Source organism: Prionailurus viverrinus, chromosome C2 (genome assembly GCF_022837055.1).
Source record: "Prionailurus viverrinus isolate Anna chromosome C2, UM_Priviv_1.0, whole genome shotgun sequence".
NCBI classification, from domain to species: domain Eukaryota; kingdom Metazoa; phylum Chordata; class Mammalia; order Carnivora; family Felidae; genus Prionailurus; species Prionailurus viverrinus.
This window is the reverse complement of record NC_062569.1, coordinates 50,507,350-50,531,083: the sequence shown is the minus strand read 5'-3', so window position 1 is coordinate 50,531,083 and position 23,734 is coordinate 50,507,350. Positions and strand designations below refer to the sequence as shown.

General features: G+C 43.1%; 1 protein-coding gene across 4 annotated transcripts in view; it reads right to left on the bottom strand.

Annotated features, from left to right (window-relative positions):
* The window catches only part of KCNAB1 (potassium voltage-gated channel subfamily A regulatory beta subunit 1), a 399,759-nt gene that overhangs the window by 119,296 nt on the left and 256,729 nt on the right, over positions 1 to 23,734 (bottom strand). For all 4 annotated transcript variants that reach the window (XM_047874454.1, XM_047874456.1, XM_047874455.1 and 1 more), the window contains exon 2: positions 4,403 to 4,446. In XM_047874454.1, coding sequence (XP_047730410.1) covers positions 4,403 to 4,446 — 44 coding nt within the window. The remainder of the gene's footprint in view (positions 1 to 4,402; positions 4,447 to 23,734) is intronic.

The window sequence follows — 23,734 nt, the reverse complement described above, 5'->3', positions numbered from 1 at the left end:
GAAAAGGAAGCTTGCCAGCCTGTCCTCTGGTAGAACAGAAAGTCAGGACTGTTAGCTTTAACTATGACCTTTAGAATATTTAGATAAAAGACAACTGTAATGGTGTGATTGCTTGGTACATTTATGTATCTACTTATTTTTATTTTCTTTTGAGAGAGAGACAGCACACGTGAGTGCCTGCGGGTGGGGCAGAGGGAGAATCTTAAGCATGCTCCATGCCCCGTGCGGAGTCTGACCTGGGGATCGATCTTACAACCATGAGATCATGACCTGAGCCAAAATCACGAGTCGAATGCTTAGCCCCTGCTTGGTACATTTGATACCTAATTTCCAAAGCCTCAGTTGAACATGGGCTGTAACTGAGCAGACATCCTGAGCCTGCAGCGGTAAAACTGGCTCCTCCTGGATTTGAGAGCTGGGGTCTGCAGAGCCAGATAGATTAAGCCTGGTACATATTCCTTTCTATGATGTTTTCCGTCTTCTCTGGCTTACAGAGGCCCTTAGAAAAGCGCTCAAAAAAATGCTTATTCAACCAAACGTTTTACCTGTTTTGAATGAAGTCAGTCCCATGAACTTCTTTGTTTCCTCCTATTTTTCATGCAATGTCTTATCACAAGTGTTTAGGCTCTCAGAAAAACGTAAAGCTCAAATCAGGACTTGCTACACCTGAATCAGAGTTCTGTTTCAAAGTTCACCAAAATACCAATAGCACACACACACACTGGGTTTTTTAAAAACTATAGTCTGCCCTCTGGAGACTCATTTCCATGTGGCCCTTCAGAAACACCTGAATTTTTTTTTATAACTTGAAGGGCTTTGGCTTGAGTTTTCTATGTACTTTTGACTAACTTACTTTCCTCCATAGATACGGACTCTATGAGATCATTGGTCTATGATTTTTTCACTATATTTCTTAATTTATATTTATAGGTAATTTCTTTCAAAAACAAATAGTGAATAATTATTTACCATAAAGCACATTCTTAAAAAGACTAAGGTCAGACTATCTCTGATAATGACCCTCCAGAGTCTTTCAAAGACAAGTAAATGACAACAAGATCAGAGCCATAAATTACGCAAGTGTCAAATTTCCTTTGACTTACGGTAATCGAAGACCACCCTCACCACCCAAATCATATCATTAGGGAGAATCAGAAAAACTCGGGCATCGATAGCCTTCAATATCTTTGAAATACAGTAAAAGGAGGCAGAATTGCCACTACCTTTAATTCATTCACTACCATCCCCTCCCTGGTCCCCACACTCTCGTTCAACAGGGGCAAAGAAATCCTTCCAATGCTTTCTTGGTGCCTGCTCACCACTTTGAATCCCACATCACCAGGCCCCAATGTTGTAGTTGCTTAGCCACCCCTAGTCATTCTCTCCTGGCTCTGAAAATTTTAGCTCTGGCTCAGTGTCCCTCTCTTCAATATTAATTTTGTCATACTTTAGAGTGATTTCAGGGACTTCAAAGATAATCCTTCCCTGCGCCTTTATCTCTCGGTTTCTTGACCTCCTCCTCTCCACCGATCTTGTCTTCTTTTTTTTTTTTTTTTTTTAATTTTTTTTTTTTAACATTTATTTATTTTTGAGACAGAGAGAGACAGAGCATGAACGGGGGAGGTGCCGAGAGAGAAGGAGACACAGAATCGGAAGCAGGCTCCAGGCTCCGAGCCATCAGCCCAGAGCCCGACGCGGGGCTTGAACTCACGGACCACGAGATCGTGACCTGAGCCGAAGTCGGACGCTCAACCGACTGAGCCACCCAGGCGCCCCCTGATCTTGTCTTCAACACAACCTCAGCCACCCTCTGCCCATGGACACATCTTAGACTTGTTACTACCCAAACTGAATGTCCCAAACCTCAGTTTCAAGCATCCTCCTTTCTAACTGCCACTTTCTATCCTTCAAACTTACTGTCTCTACTGCTCTTATTCCAACAATGCTCTGGTCCTTCTGTTTGTACAATTCATCAATCCTACCCATTTTCTCTTGTCCTGCCATCTCCTCATTTACTTGTGGATCATAACCCTGGATTTAGTCCTCATTTTCCTCTCTGCTCGGTTTAAACTCTGAGGTCCACCATTATAATCAGCCCTTTCCATAAACTCTCAGTTTCTTGGCTTCTCTTTTTCATCATATGCCCTTGAAAAACCCCATCTGAACACCTGAGTGTGGCTGCAGGAAAAACACCCAGCCACAGAGATGGTCTCACTTCTAATTTATTAGCATGAATCTCAAGCAGATCCTTCATGCCATCCAGCCACTCTGACGTATCCCTCGGTCCATACACCCTTCTGCTCTCCTGGATGTCCTCTTTCTCACCCGACTTTCAACACCTGCTTCCCATCATCACTAACAGCCGATGACCCTTGCTCCTGATTTGCACTGAGAATATAGAAGCAACAAAAGAACGTCTACAAGATACCGCCAACCCACCTAGCAGCTTCAAAGCCCATGTACTCTGCCTGCTTTCAAGTTACTCTCTTCTTGTGTCTTCAAGAAATCATTCTAGGTATTTTTCTCTCCTCTCCTACATTATTTTTTTTTCCTTCTCAAAAGGATTTCCTTCTCAGCGTACAAATACGCTGTCATTTCTTCCATGTGTAAGAGCACTCTCTCTGACTGTGCCCGCCTATCCGTCTGCCTCTCCATTCTCTGCTTCCTTTTATAGACAGAGTCATGAAAAGTGTATCCACCAACTATTTACTTCCCATGCTCTCTTCAATCATGCATGAGCTCTCCACCTCCCCAAACTGATCTTTTCAAAGTCATCAGTGACCGCCTTGCTGCTGTACGATTAATTCTTGGACCTCATCTTGCTTGACCCGTGAGCAGCATTTGATGGGGTTGGTCACTTTAAATAATTTCCTCCTTTAAATAATTTCTTCAGCTGGATTCCAGGACTCTGCGTTCTCCTGGTTCTCTGCCTACTGCCCTGACTGCTTCTTTTCAGTTTTCTTGATTGGCTTTTGCTCATTTTCCTGATTTCTTAATGTTGGATTCCCCAGGTCTCAGACCCTGTGCTCTTGTGTTTCATCTATACTCAGTCCCATAGCATTCTCATCCAGTCTTATGGCTTAAACAGCATCCGCACGTTGATGACTTTCGAGTCATGTACGTGACCCACGCCTCTTCTCTAAAGTCCAGATTCATACACCCATTTACCTATTTGACCTTTTTATCTTGGATATCTAACAGGTATCAGAAACAATACATCCCAAATCAATCTCCCTTCTCCCCCTCTCTAAATCTTTCCTCCTTCCTTCTCCCACATCTCATTTGCTGGTAGCTGCATCCTTTCCGCTGTTCAAGCAAACCCTCCCACCCCCGTCATCTTTGCCTCTCCTCCTTTGTCCTCCACTCCACAAAGAATCAAACAAAGAATCTGCCAGCCTCTACCTTCAAAGCAGAGCCATAATCTGATCACTTGTCGGCACCTCCTCAGCTGCCATCATGGTCTACACCCTCTTAGGTTACAAGGATAGTTCTCACGGTGTCAAAAGGTCCAAACACCAGGGCTGCTTTTTCTCATATGTGGGAGAAATCAGGAAGCCTTATTCCCTCCCCAAGTCTCATACTCACATTTCACCATTTCAGACTCATTCTCATGCTGTTACCATTGCCATCTCTAACTTAGTCTTGTTTATTTTTTTTTTTTTCGACGTTTATTTATTTTTGGGACAGAGAGAGACAAAGCATGAACGGGGGAAGGGCAGAGAGAGAGGGAGACACAGAATCAGAAACAGGCTCCAGGCTCTGAGCCTTCAGCCCAGAGCCCGACGCGGGGCTCGAACTCACAGACTGCAAGATCGTGACCTGGCTGAAGGCGGACGCTTAACCGACTGCGCCACCCAGGCGCCCCTAACTTAGTCTTGTTTAGATATTAACATTTTCTGGGAGGAATAATATATGTATTTACATATATATATTATTTATATATATTGCCCCAGAGTATTTAAGGTACATTATAAAAGTACACAAAATACGTAACAATAGAAAAAAATAAGCAAGTAAATTAGGCAAAGGGAAAATAAGGATAGAAAAAAAATCCAGATGAAGCTATAGGCGGGTGAGCGTACAAATGCATACAATGAGGTTCTTCACCTTTGCTGAACGTGAGTAACAGGGAAGTTTCTTCCACTAAGGTGTGCTTTTATGATCAGATTTGTTTCTGCTTGATGGGCCCCATATGGCATCATGAGCACAGTGGCTCTTTGGGCCTAGAGAGGGAGAGGGCTGCGTTGGGCAGGAAAGGCTCAGAGGAGAAGGGGAGCAATGTTAGTCAGGAAGTCCCTCCTTACCTGAGACCGGGTCTCAACATAATCCTAGTCACTCCTTTAGTGTTCTCCCCAGTCTCCCACCTCCCGGGCCATCCCCACAGGATACCCCTGGTACTTACCAAGACCCAAGCAAGAAACTCTGAGTCCTGATTTTCCAAGATTCCTAGAATAAAAATAAAGCAACACATAGTCATGACTTTGTCAGGTGAAACTATCCACATTTAACTAGGAATACTGTATCTCCCTTTGGACATTGTTTTTGACTAGAGTTGTGGTAAAGATAGAACTGCAGGTGCAGGTTTGTGGTCCTGGGAAGAGTCTTTTGTCTCCATCTGGGTGCTGGGAGGCTCAAAATGTGCTCAGGCTCAGCACAAGATGAAAATGTCCCCCACTAAATGCAGCTTTTCAGGCCTGAATGATCTTCTTTACCCATTTGTTTACAAATCTATTTTCTCTCTCTCCTTCTAGAATGTGAGTTCCCTGGGGCGCCTGGGTGGCGCAGTCCGTTAAGCGTCCGACTTCAGCCAGGTCACGATCTCGCGGTCCGTGAGTTCGAGCCCCGCGTCGGGCTCTGGGCTGATGGCTCAGAGCCTGGAGCCTGTTTCTGATTCTGTGTCTCCCTCTCTCTCTGCCCCTCCCCCGTTCATGCTCTGTCTCTCTCTGTCCCAAAAATAAATAAACGTTGAAAAAAAAAATTAGAATGTGAGTTCCTTGAGGGCAAAATTTGTATTTTATTGACCATCCAGTCATTCGTTATTCATTTTTCATTTATCACCAGAACCTGACACACAGCATACCCTTAATAAATATTTGTTGGCTGAGTAACCAACAAACTGATTTCTAAAACAGAATATTATTACTAATGGTTGGGAATTATTAGAAGAATAAATTCAAAATGATCCTTTAGGCTATTTAAACTAACTTACAGATATCTCTTGACTTATGATGGGGTTATGTCCTGAGAAACCCAACCTAAGTTGGAAATATCATAAGTTGAAAATGCATGGAATTCACCTAACCCAGCAAACATCATAGCTTAGCCTAGCCTATCTTAAACATTCACAGAACACTTATGTTAGCCTATAATTGAGCAAAATCATCTAATGCAAAGTCTGTTTTATAATAAAGTGTTGAGTATCTCATGTAACTTATTGACTACTGTACAGGGAGGAGGAGGAGGAAGGAGGAGGAGGAAGAAGGAAGAAGAGGAGGAGGAGGAAGAGGAAGAGGAAGGAGGAGGAGAGGGAGGAGGGAGGAGGAAGGAGGAGGAGGAAGGAGGAAGGAGGAAGGAGGAAGGAGGAAGGAGGAAGGAGGAGGAGGAGGAGGAGGAGGAGGGTTGGACGGGTCTACAATGGTTGCAAGTATATTGGCTATTTACCTTCCTGATCGCAGGGCTGCCCGGGAGCTGCAGCCTTCTGCCCAGCATCATGAGACAGTATCCTAACATGTATTTCTAGCCTGGGAAAAGGTCCAAATTCAAAGTCAGAAGTATGGTTTCTACTGAATGCACATGCCTTTCACACCATCACAAAATCAAAAAAAACCTTAAGTCAAACCATCATAAGTTGGGGGAGCCTCTCATGTCTTTATGAAAGGCTCCATAAAATTGCTACAAGGTCAGATAATGGGGCACCTGGGTGGCTCAGTCGGTTGAGCATCTAACTGTTGATTTTGGCTCTGGTCATGATCTCTCAGTTCACGGGATTGAGCCCTGCATCAGGCTTTGCGCTGACAATGCAGAGCCTGCTTGGGATTCTCTCTCTCCCTCTCTCTCTCCCTCCCCCCCTCTCTCCTCCTCCCCTTGCTTGTGCTCCTTCTCACACAAAATAAACAAACATTAAAAAAAAACCCTTTTTTTTAAAGATCAGATAGTCCTTTTTAACTGATTATTTTTTCCTTCATCAATCCCTTTGATTTTCATCCCTAAAAGCTTATCAAAAAGAGGGGATATATTTTCACTCTCTAAATAGAGAACTAAGCACTCTAGTCTTCATTGTAAGGTATTCCGTGGAGACCCACACCCATCCCATCTTCCTGCCATTTCTGCCAAACAGCTGTCATAGAAGAGATCAAATTCTCAGAGAATGCCTCATAGAACCTTGTAGGGGTCTAATGTGAGGAGGTGAAGCTTAAATAATTGATCGTGGTAGAAAAGTACACCCCTTACTCTCTGATCAGATGCTCTTAGGAGAACACAATCCCCCAGCCCCTGCCCGTTTCTACCCCAAACAAGATAGCACAGACTTTTCCAACTGCCACATAGCTCAGTTCTTCTAAGTGCTCTCTTGATTCTTCCACAGTTTGGCTTCTTTAGAGGCAGTAACTAGTGCTCTCACTTTTGCCTCTATTTCTTTCCCCTGTTTATTATTCCTGTGTATAAAATGCTGCCTAAGCAACACATTGAGTTTCATAGCATAGTCGAAAGTGCATTATGCTGCAAGGAGTTGAAAGACCTGGGTCTGTGACCTATTGTTGAAATTAGCCAGGTAACCTCTGGGGTTCAATTTCTTCACTGGTAAAATGAAATATTAATGCCTGGGCCATTCATCTAGCATCACGTCTGTGGGATCAGAATGTGATGATGCATGCTAAGGTGTTGCAGAGCAGACAAATGCAAAGCATAATTATTTTTGGTGTTTTCGGACTCTGCACCCCCTCTCACAGACCTAGTGCTACATTTTCCCATTTGAAGTGGGTGAATCCACCTGGAAGGAAACTATTGCATAAACAAGTGTGTGAAAAACACTTTGAACAACTGAATAGGAGAAAAATAACTGAACTTCTCCCATGGAAATAGTTTGCGTAAGAAATGATCCTTTGAGTAGTTTCTCAGAGAACCACAGGATATAAAATCAGAAGATTTTTCTTTTAGTCTAAAAGTCTGATTTTAAAAGATAGAAATATAGAACCAAAGCTCTATAGTAGGGAGAATAAAAAAGACTACACCAAGACAAAAAAGTGTATATATATACATATATGCATATGTATATATATATATGAAATAAATATTAAAAAATAAAATCATAAAAAATTAAAAAAAACATAAGTGCAGTCAACCCTTGAACAACACAGATTTGAACTGCATGGGTCCATCATACATGGATTTTTTTTTAAGTAAATACAGTACAGTACTACAAATATATTTTCTCTTCCTTATGATTTTCATAATAACATTTTCTCCTCTTTAGCTCACCTTATTGTAAAGATACAGTATGTCATACAAAAATATACAAAATATGTGTTGACTGCTTATGTTATCAGTAAGGCTTCCAGTCAACAATAGGCCATTAGCAGTCGGGGTTTTGGGGACTCAGAAATTATACACAGACTTTCAACTGCGCAGGGGGTCTGTGCTCCTAACCTTCACATTGTTCAAGTGTCAACTCTGTGTGTGTAACTAACAGTCTTCCAGGTGGAGATATTCAATACTGACGCCTCAGGAAGAACTTACTGAGAGGTCACCGCATTCCAAGTGATGTGCAGCTCATGGAGATACAGAGGGGAATCCATTCTGGCTTTCTACCTCCAGGGAGCTCTCTATCCTCTACCTTTTCCGAGGGGCACAGAAAAATATCCACGTAACTACCATATAGTGAGGTATGTCCTCCCTGGATGTCTTTGGAAGAATACGAAAGGGCTATCTCAGACCTGTATTCACCTAACTATGTAGGTGTCATGGGAAAAAAAATCTCAGTAAGAATTTCCACCTAATTTTAATCTTTCCATGATTCAGAGGACAAAAGGGAGTGCAGAAAACTATGCTGAGCAAGACACTGCTGTGACAAAATCAAAGAGGACAAGGTCCTGTCACTGGGTACTTACTGAACAACATCCCAGCACCAAGGTGGGGAGACCTGACCCATTTTCCTTATGACAGTGACTTAGGAAGATAATGATCACTCTGCTATGAGTTTGGAAGGCCAAACTTGAGAAACGAGAATTGTCAGCAAAAAACAAACTGCAAAGTAGCAAGTACTAAATGTGGCCCATTTTCTTGCCATTGATGTTTAAACACCCAGGCAAGCTTTTCCGGAATGAAGGCCTTAGAATATTTTGCGCTATGTGAAAAGTTCCATGACAAATGTTGATCCAGAGATGACAGATCACGCATTGAGCTTGGGTGTTTTTATTTCCTTTAACTCTCTCTAAATGTCTTCGTTCTCTACAGGGAATGGCGATGAAACTCCGGTGATTGTTTTTCAAGTGAGAGACATTTTCTGTCTCTCACGGAGCCCTATCTGGTCTCTAAATCCACTGCCCTTACTGTGTCCAGCGGTGAGTCTCTGTGAGACTCCTACCTTGTAAGACATTCTTAACACGTGATGATACTTCTTGTTCTATAGATGTAGAAGGTGGGAGGAACCAGCTCCCTCCAGTTCAGCTCACAGAATTCCAACACAATTTCCGTGATCACGGAATGGAGGTGTTGCAATTGTCCACATATTCTGATCCATTTCAGCTCTGCTGGGTAACAGAAATCCAAACACTGGACCTATTTGATCCAATGAGTACAAATGATATTATCAAGGCTTGTTTGTGTGGCTATCACACCAGATAATGGTCAGGTTTACATACCGTGCTAGGCTGTAACAGATGCCATGGAATGTTCTTCACCCCACATACGGAGTTTTCATAACTACTTCGTGATCTTGCATGACTTTATGCAACAGAACAGCTTTACAGAATTTCATTTTATTTTCTAATTCCTCAGCGTTCGCACAATTGAGGCTACATAAACATTCTGTGAACACATCCAATTTCTAATTAGATTGAATTTCTTTCCCTTTTGATTCAAAACAGTCTCACTGCACTGGTTTACCTATTTTATCTGTGTCAGATATGCCAGAAGGAAGACTCACCGTGTCCATTTTTAGTATCTGCTCCTGTTCAACTCAAAATAAAAGCTCCTCTTTCCCAGGTGAACCTGGGCCGCTCTGCTGCTAATATTAGAAATGAATGACATCAATATGGGGGAACAGGACACTTAGCTTTGTCAGTCAAATGCTGGAAACCCTAAATCTGAAATCAGAGCTTCAGGAAAGAGTTATCTGGAAAAGGGATACAGGTTCTTGAGAACACCACGATTGCATCTCTCTCCCTCCCTCTCTCTCTCTCTCTTTTTCCTGTAGGCTGGACTGTCCCCTCCATGAACGCGCGCCTGAACTTATTTTAAGCCGATGGTTAGTTCTGTGACAGAAGCATTAAATATAATTCCTAGTGGCATTTTGTGAAGCATCCGTCAGGCTCTTTTTGAATTTAAAGCAATAATGGAGCAGTGAGAACTGAAATCAGGGGTCACGTAGGCACAGTATTACAAGCCACTCCCAGGCTGCAGTTCCTTTACAAATCACAGATGCCAAGGGGCGCCTGGGTGGCTTAGTCGGTTAAGCATCCGATTTCAGCTCAGGTCATGATCTCGCAGTTCATGAATTCGAGCCCTGCATAGGGCTTTGTGCTCACAGCTCAGAGCCTGGAGCCTGCTTCAGATCCTGTCTCCCTCTCTCTCTGCCCCTCCCCCATTCATGCTCTGTCTCTTTGTCTCTCAAAAATAAATAAATGATAAAAAAGAAAATTTAGACAAATCACAGATGCTAAGAGGGGAAGATCAGCAGCCCAAGCGTCTTGTCTTAAATTGTTTGCTCCTGAACACCCATGTGTTGGACATCATTCACAGTTGTAAACAGCTCGGCAAAGAGGAGTAGCTAGCTAAATTATGTACCTTGCGTTTGGCCAGGAAAGCAACACAACATCGCCTGGGACACAGGGGATGACTAAAAGCACAGGAGTTTGGCTGGACCTGTTTTCATGTGCTCAGGTCATTCTGTCAATCTGCTGGCTCATCTATTGGAACATCTTTCTGATCCCTGAATCACACCCTGCTGTTCTGAGGTGCCTCACCTGGAAGTTACTAGCCAAATCCAGGGGAGGGATTTTTTTTTTTTTAAAGAAATGTACATTTAACCTTTCTTGAAAAACCCAGAGCCAAAGTAGTATCTGTCTGTCTGTCAGTCAGCTGGTTTTGATGGTTGTACAAGCACACACATTTTGACAGTCGTGAAGGTAACTACGAATGATAATAATACTTTCTTATGAGGGCATCGTTCATCACTGCTAGTAAGTGAGTAATGACTCATTTGGAAACCACCAGGCACAAAATTGATGTAGCCATGCATTTTGATGACAGACATTGTCATGCAGTGGAATGAAACTGTGTTTCATTCCTACTTTCACTTAAGTAGCAACAAAGTAGAATGGGATTCTATCAGATGCTTTGATTTAATGGTTTCAGTCTTTTGTCAGTTGTAAATTCCAGCTAGATTCTCATTTTCACTGAATATACAAAATCATCTGCTGACCTATAGATTCTAGAGAAGTCTAAAGAAGCATGGCAAAAAGAGACTTCCCTATACTTAATTAATTAGTTCAGTAGTGATACACCAAGTTTCAGCTATAAACCAAGCCTTGCATTAGGGGTGGGAATGGGCTGAGTAGCAAGATAGTTGCTATTCTCATGGAGCTCACATAATAGAAAGGGAAACAGATATTAAATAGTGACTTAATAATCTGATTGTAATGCTAAATAAAAGGACACTATGCCCTAAGTATAAAATTGGGATGTTGGGAAGCTGACCTGGTCTGGATGGTTAGGAAAAGCTTTTCTAGGGAAGAAGCATTTAACCTGAGATCCAAAGGAGGAATAGAAAGTAACTTAATGGAAAGAATAGGGCTTAGCATTCTAGGCAAAGTGAACAGAATGTGCAGATGCTCAGAGGCTGGAGGAAGCATATGTAATTGAAGAACTAAAAGAAGGACAGGGCAGTGGAAGAGGAGAGTGTGAGTGACTCTAGGTGAGCGGTAGGGGTCACAGGAAGAAGATGAAACAGGGTCTTACAGGTCAGGTTATGTTATCAATTTTAGACTTAATAGGACAGAGTTATGGAAAACTACTGGAAAACGTAGAGGAAATGGGTTGAAAGGAAGGCACGAAGAGGAGCTAGGAGGCTACTTTGTTAATCCTGATGAGAAATGATGGTACCTTGAATTCCGATTGAGCAGAGATAGGAGAATGGGGGAAGTTTCCAGATATTCTTAGCAGGCAAACTCTAGAGGACTTGGTGTTTGGTTAAAGATGAGGATGAAAGAGAAGAAGAAATGGGCCACTCTCAGATTTCCGACTCTGGCAGCTGGGTGAAGAGGGGTGCTTTTCACCGAAGTAGGGTTCATTTAGGAAATAGAAGGGTTTGACTCACCTTTGTGCATTTGGGCAAAGAGATTTGCATGAGATATCCAAGCTAGTTGCCCGGAGCTCAGAGTAAGGAGAGGGTGTTCTGGGTACAGAAGGTAAAAGGGGCCATGGGCTGGGGCCAGCTGTCAAGGGAGAGAGTGTTCAGTGAGAGAAGAGGGGCCAAGCCCAGCCCTGAGAAGCTCCACATTGTGCGTGGCAGAGAGGATGCACGCAGACAAAGGAGACCGAGAAGGAGCGGCAGAGATGTAGAATGGGAAAGTGTTGGTGGAGAAGCCAAAGGTGGAGGTGGTTTCAGTGGGGCGTGAGTGACCAGCAGTGTTGAAGGCTGCAGAGCGATCCAGACCCGGGAGGAGGGAGAAATGCCCTTTCCTGTTCAGCCCTGCGGGGACTGCTGGGACTCCCGCAGCAGTCATCCCGGGGGCCCGAGAATGGGAGGCGTGGAACCATGCTCACCAGCCGCGGGTGACCTTGTGCAGGGTACTTAGCCTTTTGAAGCCTGTCTCCTCAGTCATATGTGCAGATATTAATAGCCCACTACTTTTTTGTTTTTGATGATTAAGTGAGAAAATATAAATGCAGCACCAATGCCAGCATGTTTCAGTGTTCAATAAATGTTAGTTGCTCTCTGCCCTTATTTCCTAGGAAAAAATGGTGCCTTAAACACGAACCCTGGTAGGGTTCTGGTTCTGGCGCCGAAGCTGGTAGGAGGCCACTTCTGTGACTTGCAAGGCCAGCTTCGCTTCCCCGACCTTAGGATCCTCTTTGTGCTTAGACATTGTGCTTAGACACTGCAACCATCCCGAATCTATTATGTGCAAATTGGGAGTCATTTTGCTAGAATCGTTAGAAAAGTGGGAAGCAGGGGATAAAGATAGATAAGGGAGACAAAGGAGAAGGTGGCACTTTGTTGGCAAAGGCAGTTTGGGGATGTCAGGTGGGTCTGAGGAATTTTGAACAGTTCTTCTGGGATCACCAGGAGGGATGAGATGGAGATATGACATAAGGTTGTACGGATTGGGCTATACAAACTTGGGTGTTCTGCAGGGGTGTGGCGGGGACTGAGAAACGGTTGCCCAGGTCTAGTTATTGCTTAAATAAAAGTTATTCTGCTTTTACTATCTCAAGGAACCCAAGACATCAGAATAGCTGGAAATCAAGAACTCAGATTTTCAAATCAGAAGAATCTAGGACCTTTATCTGGGGGGGGCACATAATTTGGAGGTTCACGAACTTGGAATGGAAAAGATACATTTTTGTTTTTCACCAACTTCTTACTGAAACTTAGCATCTCCTGCAATTATGAATATAGGCAAGAAACCATAGAAGTACCTATGTTACTGGTGACTGTGCCACCAACAGAAATTATAGGCATTTTTCTGTCATCATCAGTTACTTCAGAGAGCTCAAAAAATTACACTCCTTGTCCCTGGAAATGGTGGGGGGGGGGGTCTATGCATCAAGAATCTTGGATACAGATTAAAGATAAAGGTTGTTTAAAAATGCCTTTGGGCATTCATCTGCCACAAAGCAATGTGGGTTTGCAAGCATCTCTTTCAAACTGGGAGGGAAGACATTCCTGAAAAATATTTGAAAGCAAAATTAAATATGCAAAACCCCACTGCTACTATTTAAAAATGTGTGTAATGTTGTTGAAACTGTTAATGTTCTGGTATCTCTATTTGTTTCATTTTAGTAAGTTAAAAAAGATTTCTTAGGCCCTTACTGGATCTACTTCCAAAATCAGGCCCACTGCTTGCGTTCTCTCTGCTTGGACAAAAATCCTGGTCTCTGAGGTCTTACATTACAGGCTTCATCCACCCACCTGCAAGGTGGAAAAGCCATGTTTACCCCCTGAGGAAGAGGAGAGAGGAGAGGATTTGCCAGTCTTGGGGCTCTGGGGCCTTAGCAACAAGTGGCTTGTCTCATGCACAATATTTCCTGTATAAAACACTTCACTTTAATGTGATTTATTCATTCAACAATTTCATATTCCATTTCATATTTTTGTGTTTGTTTTAATATAAAAGTATGTTTCCTCCCTAAATCTTCAAGCAAGTCTGTTGTCTCAGAGATGCCCCATGTTGGTCCCATGGCCTTACTGGGTGCCCCTGGGCATTCTCTGCTATCCCAGTTTGAAAGGCCTGGCTATAAACTACTGTCAGTCATTTACACCTTAGTGTGAAAGAGATTCAAACCTTTTTCTTACATCACTTTGGAGAGATTTGAAGGAACAGATCAAGAAATAAAGCACTAAATATCTGAGGGAGATGGAGAGGACAATGAAGGTGGGATAGAGGGAGGAAGGAAGCTGGGTGAAGAAAGCAGGCCCTCCAAAGGGAAGAACCCTCTTTGCCCCTTCTAAATTTCATTCAAGATCACATCTCTCCTTATGATGGCATGGTCACACTGTCTTATATATCATACACATACTTGCCATTTTCAAACCTAAGAAGAGAAAAATCGAAAGGTTTCAAAGTTTTCTTCACCCAAAGGGTGATGATTTCTTTTCAAAGAAATTCCACACGGTGAAGCAAAGGTAGAGCTTTCCCTGGCATCCGCTTTGTAACGAGGGCTATGATTAGTTTCCACTGTAATGAGCCGTGCAGCTTTCAAAGGCAAAATGTAACAAGAAAGCACCTGCAGTAGGAGCTCCAAGCTCCACAGCCTTTCAGTTCCATTTACTGTGGGCGAATCCGTTGCTTTCTGGAGAGAAAGCAAAGTCAGCAATATGATGGAGACGGAGGCATGAACTGGACTGAGGGGCCGGTTGATATTTAGATATGCGCTTTAATCAAAAGTAAATGCTTTCAGCCGTAAGACATCGGTTTGCCTTTCAGTTTCCTTGACAGAGGAATGGAAAATTAACGCCTGTTTTCTCTGTGCGTTCACGTCTTTCACATCTGCTGCCAGGGTGCCATATATCACAGCGCGTATTATACTTCATTCTGCACAAGGTTGTTGCTCCTTCCAGAGGGAGCTCTGTGAGGCTCGGGACTGTGTCTAATGCACCTGCTCTTTCCAACACGCAGCACAGGGCTGGGTGCAGAGTAGGTGTTCGGCGATGCTCACGGTGGGTGCTCTGATGCCAGTGTTGGCTGCGGCTGAAGACTGCATTGTCACTTGCTTGTTTTGCTCTTGTTGGCTAGGGACACTCTGTGGTTTACTGGAAAACACCAGCCAGCACAGTGCAGTGGTGGAGTATGACACAGAGCACAAGTGCCTCTGCCACGTCCTACGGGTGAAGCCCTGGGAAAGTTACGGAATCTCTCCGTGCCCCATCTGTTCCTGGTGATAATAATAGCAACTACCTCCCGGGGTTGTCGTGAGGATTAAAGCATTTAAGGCAGTGCTTGGCACGTCGTGGTAGATGCTAAGTGCAAGCTGTTATCACACAGACACACGTTGGAATTCAAGCTGTGGTCCTGGGCATCTCGTTTCACCTCGTACAGGTTCCCTCTTCCGTAAAATGAGTTTCTCCGCTCTCCCTGAGGAGAGGGACACAGTGGACATTGAGGCCTCTCACTCTTTTTTTTCCCAACCGATACAGGTGTTAGGGCTGCTTCTCCTAATCTCACAAGAGGCTGGAGCTTAGGAACCTGCTTAGCAGGATGCTTTCTGTCCCGACCCATACCTTTCCTCTTCTCCCCCTTGCCCTTCTGCTAAATCCTGCCCTCTGACATTTACAGCCTCAGAGCCTGGGGGGGGGGGGGGGGGGGGTGCTAAAGGAGGAGTCACGACCAGGGTCTACTTCTATGCTCAGTCTTAATCTTACTCTTTCTTCCAGCCAGCTCAGCATTTTAAACCACCTGCATCCCGACTTCTCCATAGCTACTACCAGGGCAGACACTTGTGCCCAAAGGCTCCCTACCTGCTCTTTGGCCTCTAGGTTCTCTGCTGTTCTTTGACCAGCTTTACCACCTTCTTATTTGTATGCAGTAACTATTGTTCATGTCCTATCACCTTTCCTCAGTTACAAAGTACTCAATAGGATCCAAGCCTGATCTGTGTTTGACTTTATAACAAAACATGTTGCGCTATGAGGTACAAGTAAATATTTCACTGACTAAATGAATGTTCAAATGACTAAGTCTGAGGAGCCTTTCTTACCTCCTTGATGCGAACTTCCAGAGTTAGATATTATTTTAGTCCTAATTGTTTTGTGTTTAGATTGACCATAAAGATTCAAGTGGCCTACTAAACGTCATGGTGCAATAAGGCATTAAAAAGAAACAAAAGGCAGGCATATTAGAAAGGAGTAACTAAAACTCTCATTGCAGACCACATGATTGTCTATGTAGAAAAATCCCAAATAATTTACGAAAAGGCTCCTAGAACTAATAAGTGAATTTAGCTAGTTTGAGGATATACGGTCAATATATAAAAGTCAAGTGTATTCCTAGCAATAAACGATTGGAATTTGAGATTAAAAAAAAAAAAAAACAAACAAACACTACTTGCAATAGCAGCCTAAGACTGAAATATTTGTTTACAAATCTATAAAAACATGGTCAGTATCTATATGCTGAAAATGACAAAACACGGAAGAAATGAGAAGACCTAACTAAATGGAGAGATACTCCAAGTTGATGGCTTGCAAGACAATACTGTGAAGATGTCAATTTCTGTCAATTTGATGTCTGAAGTAAATATAATCCTAATTCCTATCCTAGCAATTTGTTTTATAGACATCAAGGTGATTCTTAAATATATATGGTAAGGTCAAGAAACTGGAATTATGCAAAACAATTTTTTTTTTAATTTGAGAGAGAGAGAGGGAGTAGGGGAGAGGGGCAGAGGGTGAGAGAGAGAGAACCCCAAGCAGGCTCCACACTCAGCTCAGAGCCCCACTCAGGGCTCAATCCCACAACCCTGTGATCATGACCTGAGCCGATTTTAAGGGTTGGACACCCAACCGACTGAGCCACCTAGGCGCTCCTTGAAACAATTTTAAAAAGAACACCAAAGTTGGAATGACTCACAGTACCTGATTTCAAGATTTTACATAAAGCTAGAGTAATCAAAGTGGTGCGGTATTGTTAAAAGGAACGAAGCACATAAAAATGGAACAGAATAGACGGTAAGTGGAGCAGAATAAACAGGCCAGAAATAGCCCCATGAGTATAGTCAACTGATTTTTGACAAAGGTGCAAAGATAATTCATTGGAGAAAGGATAGTCCTTGCAAGAAATAAGGCTAGAACAATTGTTATATGGAAGAAAACGAATAAGGTTACAAGCCTCACACCTTATACCCAAATTAAAATGGATGATACATCTAAGTGTAAAACAAAACCACAAAACTTGCAGGAGAAAAAAATGAGAAAAATCTCTGAGACTTTAGGTTTGGCAAGAGTTTTTAGATGTAGTACCAAAAGGATGATCCATTAAAAAAACTGAAAAATTGGGCTTTACAAAAATGTAAAAGTCTTGCTCCATGAAAGGAACCAGTGGGAAAAATGAAAAGACAAACTGCGCTGCAAAAACCCACTAAAAGATTGCCAGCGTACTGAACAGCACTTCACCAAAGAAGATATTTGGATGGCAAACAAGCACATGAAAAAATGCTTGGCATCACTGGACACTGGAGAAATACAAATTAAAACCATAATGAGATACCACTACATGCTTGTTCGAATGTATAAGATAAAAACAAAACCAAAAGCGAACACAATGCCAAGCATGGGCGAAGATGCATTGCTGGTGGAAACGCGAAACGAGACAGCCCTCTCAATCATTTTGAGAGTTTCTTACAAAGTTAAATATACCCATACCGAATGACTCCACAATTCCACGCCTAGGTATCTACCCAGGTGAACTGAAAACTTATGTTCACACAAACAGCTAGAGGCAAATGTTTATAGCAGCTTTATTCATAATCACCCCAAAGTGGAAACCACCCAGAAACCCGTCAACTGATGAATGGATAAAACAAGTAGGGAGCATTCACACAGTGGAATATTATTCAACAATAAAAAGAAATGAAGTTTCGATTCATGATTCACATGATAACATGAATGCATTTTAAATGCATTTTGCTAAGTGAAAGAAGCTAGGCTTCCAAAGCTACGTATTGTCTGAGTCTACTTCTATAACATTCTGGAAAAGACTATAAGGACAGAAAACATGAATAGTTACTAGGGGTTGGAGGTGGGTGGAGAGGACTGCAAAGAGGGGGTATGAGGGAATTTGGGGGGGGGTAATAGAAATGTTCTGTATGGTACACTGTGGTGAACTGACTGCAATTATCAAAATCCATACAACTGTGAGAACACAAAAAGTGAATTTGACTCCATGCAAATTAAAAAAAAAAAAATCTACCAGGTGGTCAGAGGAACCCAAGACGACATGCACACTGTGAGAAACGAATGTAACTGTATGGACAAAAAAAAACCTGACTTCACTAACTTCAGAAGAGTCTTTTGACTGGAGACCATAAGGCTAAGAATAAAAAGAACTGTAACCAACACTGAACTCTAGTCGCCAAATTTGTTTCTCGCGGGGGCAAGGGTAATTCTGAAATTACGGCTGACAAACAAGAAATGTAGTGAGTGAACAGTAGACCCAGAAATGGAACAAAAACGGGAGAAAATTGAGGACCCCTTGAGGCCAACATCCCTGTATCATTTAATTTCATTTTATCTGTAAGTACCCTCATATCGCCAGAACATTGGTTTTTGTTTGTTTGTTTGCTTTTTTTACTTTCTAATTCAGCAAATGTTTACTCAGAAGCTGCGAGGATGCATCAAGAGTTAGTAACTGACAAGCAACTAACAAGAGTTAGATGAGGCTAAATGAAGGCTCTTTCTCTTCGGAATCATAGATAAGGGCGCCTGGGTGGCTCAGTTGGTGGAGTGTTAGTTTCTTCATCTCAGCTCAGGTCCTGATCCCGGGCTGTGGGATCAAGTCACACTTCAGGCTCTGTGCACTGAGCCTGCAGCCTACTTAAGATTCTCTCTCTCTCCCTCTCTGTTCTCTCCCCTGCTCATGCTCTTTCTCTAAAACAGATAGCTAGATAATTCGGTAGCTAGACAGATAGAATAACAGATAAAACAAAACAAAACAAAAAAAAAACCAAAAAAACCTATCCTGGTGGCTGTGAAAATGGAATGTGGTTGGCCCAGGGATGGGAGCCAGGACTTACAAGGCTATTCACAACTAGCTTCACTGCTCTCTATCCTACTCATAGGATAGCTGTTATAAATGGCTAAGGATTGGTCAGGCTTAAGTTCTGGTTTCAGTTCATCTTCATTCTTCCACCTCTACTTTGGTCTTTGTATTCTTTTTGATATCTTAGTTTGCTATGTCTCCGAGTGGGGACATTGCATCTCATTTGATGGTGTCAGCCGTGCAGTAACACCAACAGGGATCTTCTGTGCCTGTCACTCAAAGAACACCCGCCACAGCCATGAGAATTTCTCTCTGTGCCAATCCTTTCTGACTTTATTTCATACAAAGGGGAAGCTCTTTTTTACAGATCCATGAAAGGATCATGAAAGGAAGGGAGAGAAGACCACCAGTCTCTCGTGAAACTGTAAGGAATCAGATGAATACGTTCTTTAGGATCATAAAACAAAAATCTTATTGAAATCCTCTTGAAAATGGAATCAAAGCTACCTTTCCTTGGGCTTGGGTAAAGTTTTACGCATGCAAATAATTTTTAAAAATTGACTTCAGGGGCGCCTGGGTGGCGCAGTCGGTTAGGCATCCGGCTTCAGCCAGGTCATGATCTCGCGGTCCGTGAGTTCGAGCCCCGCGTCGGGCTCTGGGCTGATGGCTCAGAGCCTGGAGCCTGTTTCCTATTCTGTGTCTCCCTCTCTCTCTGCCCCTCCCCCGTTCATGCTCTGTCTCTCTCTGTCCCAAAAACAAATAAACGTTGAAAAAAAAATTTAAAAAAAAATTGACTTCAGGCATTTTAAATTAATCACTGCATGGCAGCTATGGAACTCTGTGAAATAACTTTGCCTTATGCTTTTGTGAATTAATCCATCCTAGGAAACTAAAGTAATTAATTTCAGTTGGTTAAACTCAATAGCGGTACTTCATTCAAGTCGACTGACTTAACTGGTTCTAAGCAAGATTTAGGTAACAGAAATTCATAGGATAGTGCCAATATCGATGGCAAAAGTAGCTGGGGACCTGACAATTCTTTGATGTGGCCCCAAAGAAGTCAGTTTCCAACACCAGAATCACCATCGTATGACAAGAAGGAAAATCATTATGGAAAGTACGTGCAATGGCAGTCAAATAGCTGCTTATTTTAATCAAACTCCAATGAAGCCTAATTTTTTTTGACAATTCAATGTTGTCAGTTGAGGAAAGCTTTGGATCCACTTTGTACCTTCCTGGGTATTTGACAGCTATATCTTTGACTTTTAAAGTGGAAAAGCACAGGACACATGGGTGGCTCGGTGGGTTGAGCGATGGACTTCAGCTCAGGTCATGATCTCAAGGCTGGTGAGCTTGAGATCCACTGGGCTCGCTGTTGTCAGCACGGAGCCACTTGAGACCCTCTGTCCCCGCACTCTCTGCCCCTCACCCCCCTCTCAAAAATAAACAAACATCAAAATAAATAAATAAAATGGAAAAGCACAGCTAATTATATTTTTCACTTATTAGGTAAACAGAAACATGCTTTAGTTATTTTCCCTATACCTGAACTCAGCTTAAATTTTTTTTTAATGTGTATTTATTTTTGAGACAGAGAAAGACAGAGCATGAGTGGGGGAGGGTCACAGAAAGGGAGACAGAATCTGAAACAGGCTCCAGGCTCTGAGCTGTCAGCACAGAGCCTGACGCAGGGCCCGAACTCGTGGACCGTGAGATCAGGACCTGAGCCGAAGTCGGCCGCTTAACCGACTGAGCCACCCAGGGGCCCCTGAACTCAGCTTAATGATAGCAAATATTTATAGGGCACCTATCACATGCCAGCTTCACGCTAGGTGCTTTTATACATAATTCAAGCATATAAAGGCCAGTAGTCTTTCCAAGTAGACCCTCTTGGGTCTGTTTCATCTGGGAGGAAATGGAGCCTGAGAGAGGCTAAATAAGGAGCCAAGGCCCCACACATCTGGCACTGGGCAGGGCCGGGGCAGAATTCTGTCTGTCGCTCAGGTGTGTGTTCTTCCACTGCACCTTGCTGCCTTCATGTGGCCTTTCCAACTGAAATGACCCAACCATCACCTGTTTCCTAGAGGGATTATTAGCAGGACTGGGGTCTCTGCCTGGCTTGGATCATTTTTGGAGACCTAGGGAAGAGAGAAAAGGAGTTTCTGTGGCTCCTGCTAGGCATGCACACCCGCTCCTGACGTCTGTTCCGGATCCCCCACACCCTGACGGCCACTTTCCACAGTCTCCCCGTGGTGGGTGCCGTGGCAGCGGTGGGGGCCTGTGAACTGCCACTCAGCTCAGGCTTCTCCCCATCAGCCTTCACATAGAGACAGCAGGGGAAGAAAATAGAAGAAAATGTACAACTCACATTGGTTCAAAATGCAACAGAACTTTGGAAAAGGGAAAAAAAAAATGAAGTCATCTTCATGCTTTGCTGAGTGGAGATGGGATGACCAATGGCGCCTAAACAGACCTTATTCACAACATGTGGGGTGTGGGGACAAGGGCTTGGAAAGGCGAACAGAAAGGAAATTTGGAAAGAGCTGCGGTTGTCTTGTCTGAAAAAGAAGACTGGACCAAGAATGATTTTTAGTGTAATTCAATCCAACAAACACTTTGGAACTACTGCAGGCCAAGGAGCTCAGGACATAAACCTGACTAAACTGGATCTCCAAAGCAGATTATTCATTTGTCCAGTAGATGTTTATTGAGCACCTACTGTTAAGGCAGGCACTCTTCCAGGCAGTGAACAAAACAGATCGAGTGCCTGACCTCATAAAGCTTACGTTCTAACGGGGCAGTCCACAGCGATCAAGTGGCACAGAAATAACTTCAGTGAATAAGCTGCTTTCAAAGCATGATGCTGGAAAATGGCAGCCACTCTGAGGAGGTGACCTCTGAGCAGGGACCTGAGGGAGAGGAAGGAACCAGCCTTAAAAAGATCTTGGGGAAGAATTCTAGGCAGACACATAAGGCCCTGAGGTAGGGACACATTTAAAGAGAAGAAAGGAGGTGAGTATGGTGGAGGTGTGTGTGTGTGTGTGTGTGTGTGTGTGTGTGTGTGTGTGTGAGAGAGAGAGAGAGAGAGAGAGAGAGAGCGAGCACGCTGAGGTTAGAGAGGGATGGCAGCCAGGACTTACAAGGCTATTAGCAACCAACTTCACTGCTCTCTGTCCAGGCACAGGAGAGAGAAATGGTCCCACAATTGCTCTGGTCTGTATACTAAGAGCTATTTTATTGAAATAGAGCTGTAAACAGAGCAGACTAACCTTCCCCAGAGAACTTTTGGAAGAGGACTGAGATATGGTGGATCAGGCTTCCCTGGGGGCCAGGCCATGCCTCCCCTCATTGCCGAGGTTTTGGTGTTTGGAACCTACGGTTGCCTCATTGCACACCTCTGGGGACACATTTTATCCTACGTGCATAACCTCCTCTTCCCAATTGTACAGTTCAGTGGTCCTGTCTTGGGCTCCCCGCTTCCCCTCTGCACACCTCTTTCCTTTACAGTACTCTCCCTTGCCCCTTCTGGTCTCAAGTATCTTCAGGTCTCAGGCTCTGTCTCCTGTCTCTTTATCAAATTCCACACTCAGCAAAGTCTGAACAACTCTTTCTCACTAAGGTGTAAAAGACCAACAGGATAGAGTACTGCCTGGGGTACTCTATGGTCCTGAGGAATTAGGAAGAATGGCTCTTTGCATTTGCATCTGTTTGGAATGCTTTCCTCACATTTCACTCAATGTTTTCACCCAAGACCCAGCCCCCAAATTCCTTCTCAAGGAGTCTCCCTAGGGATGAGCTAATTCTTTCACAGAGCTTGCGGCTCAACTCTGCTTTTCCTGTGTTATTGTGTGTTGTCTGGATGATCTGTCTGCCCATAAGCTCATGGACTTGTTGAGGATAGATTCCATGTTTCATGAATCTGTTCCCAGGCCTTGGCATGATGATGCCAGGCTCATTGCGACTGACTGACCTAGGAGACAGGAAGGCTCTTAAGAGCTGGTTACTTTAATCACAGTAGGCTATGGTCTTCACAGAGTTAAGTTGAATTAAGACTTTTTAGAAAATCTTCCTTCCTTGATAGTCCTGCATTTACAATTTTTAGTTCTTCAATATTATAAGTATTGCTGCTTAGATTTCTACCAATTTAAGATGTATTTGTCGACAAATTCCCTCTTTTAAAACCCAAAGACTCCAGGGGCGCCTGGGTGGCTCAGTCAGTTGAGCGTCCGACTTCAGCTCAGGTCATGATCTCATAGTCCGTGAGTTCGAGCCCCACGTCAGGCTCTGTGCTGACAGCTCAGACCCTGGAACCTGCTTTGGATTCTGTGTCTCCCTCACCCTGCCCTTCCCCCACTCATGCCCTGTCTCTCTCTCTGTCAAAAATTAATAAACATTAAAAATATATATAAAATCCAAATATTCCAAATAGGATTAAGTCCATTCATTTATACACATTTATTGTGTCACTGCTCTGTGTTAAATATTGTCCCATTGCCCACACCAAAATACTGAGGAGTTTACAAGGAAATGCTTTTCTTCCATATAATGAATCAAGAGTCCCAAGTCAAGACCTGATAATCCTACTTTTTTTCTTTTTAAGTTTTATTTATTTGAGTAATCTCTATACCCAACATGGGGCTTGAACTCACAATCCTGAGATCAAGAGTCACATGTTCTACCGACTGAGGCAACCAGGTGCCCCCTGATAATCCTACTTTTAATAATCTATCTAAAAGAAACATATAGACATCTGGAATTAGGTTTAAGTACAAAAATATTGATTATAGTCATTATAATCATTCAAAAAAACTACCCAGTAATAGGAGAAGAATCAAATTAAGTTTCATCAATATCAAGGATTATTATGTAACCATTTAAAATTATGTTTTAAAAGGTTTTTAATTTTATTTGAGAGAGAGCACACATGAATGGGGGAGAGGGGCAGAGGGGCAGAGGGAAAGAGAGGGAGGAAGGGGGAGAGAGAGAGAGAGAGAGAGAATTTTAGGGAGACTCCACGCTCAGCATGGAGCGTGATGTGGGGCTTAATCCCATGACCCTGGGATCATGACATTAGCTGAAATCACGAGTCAGACACTTAA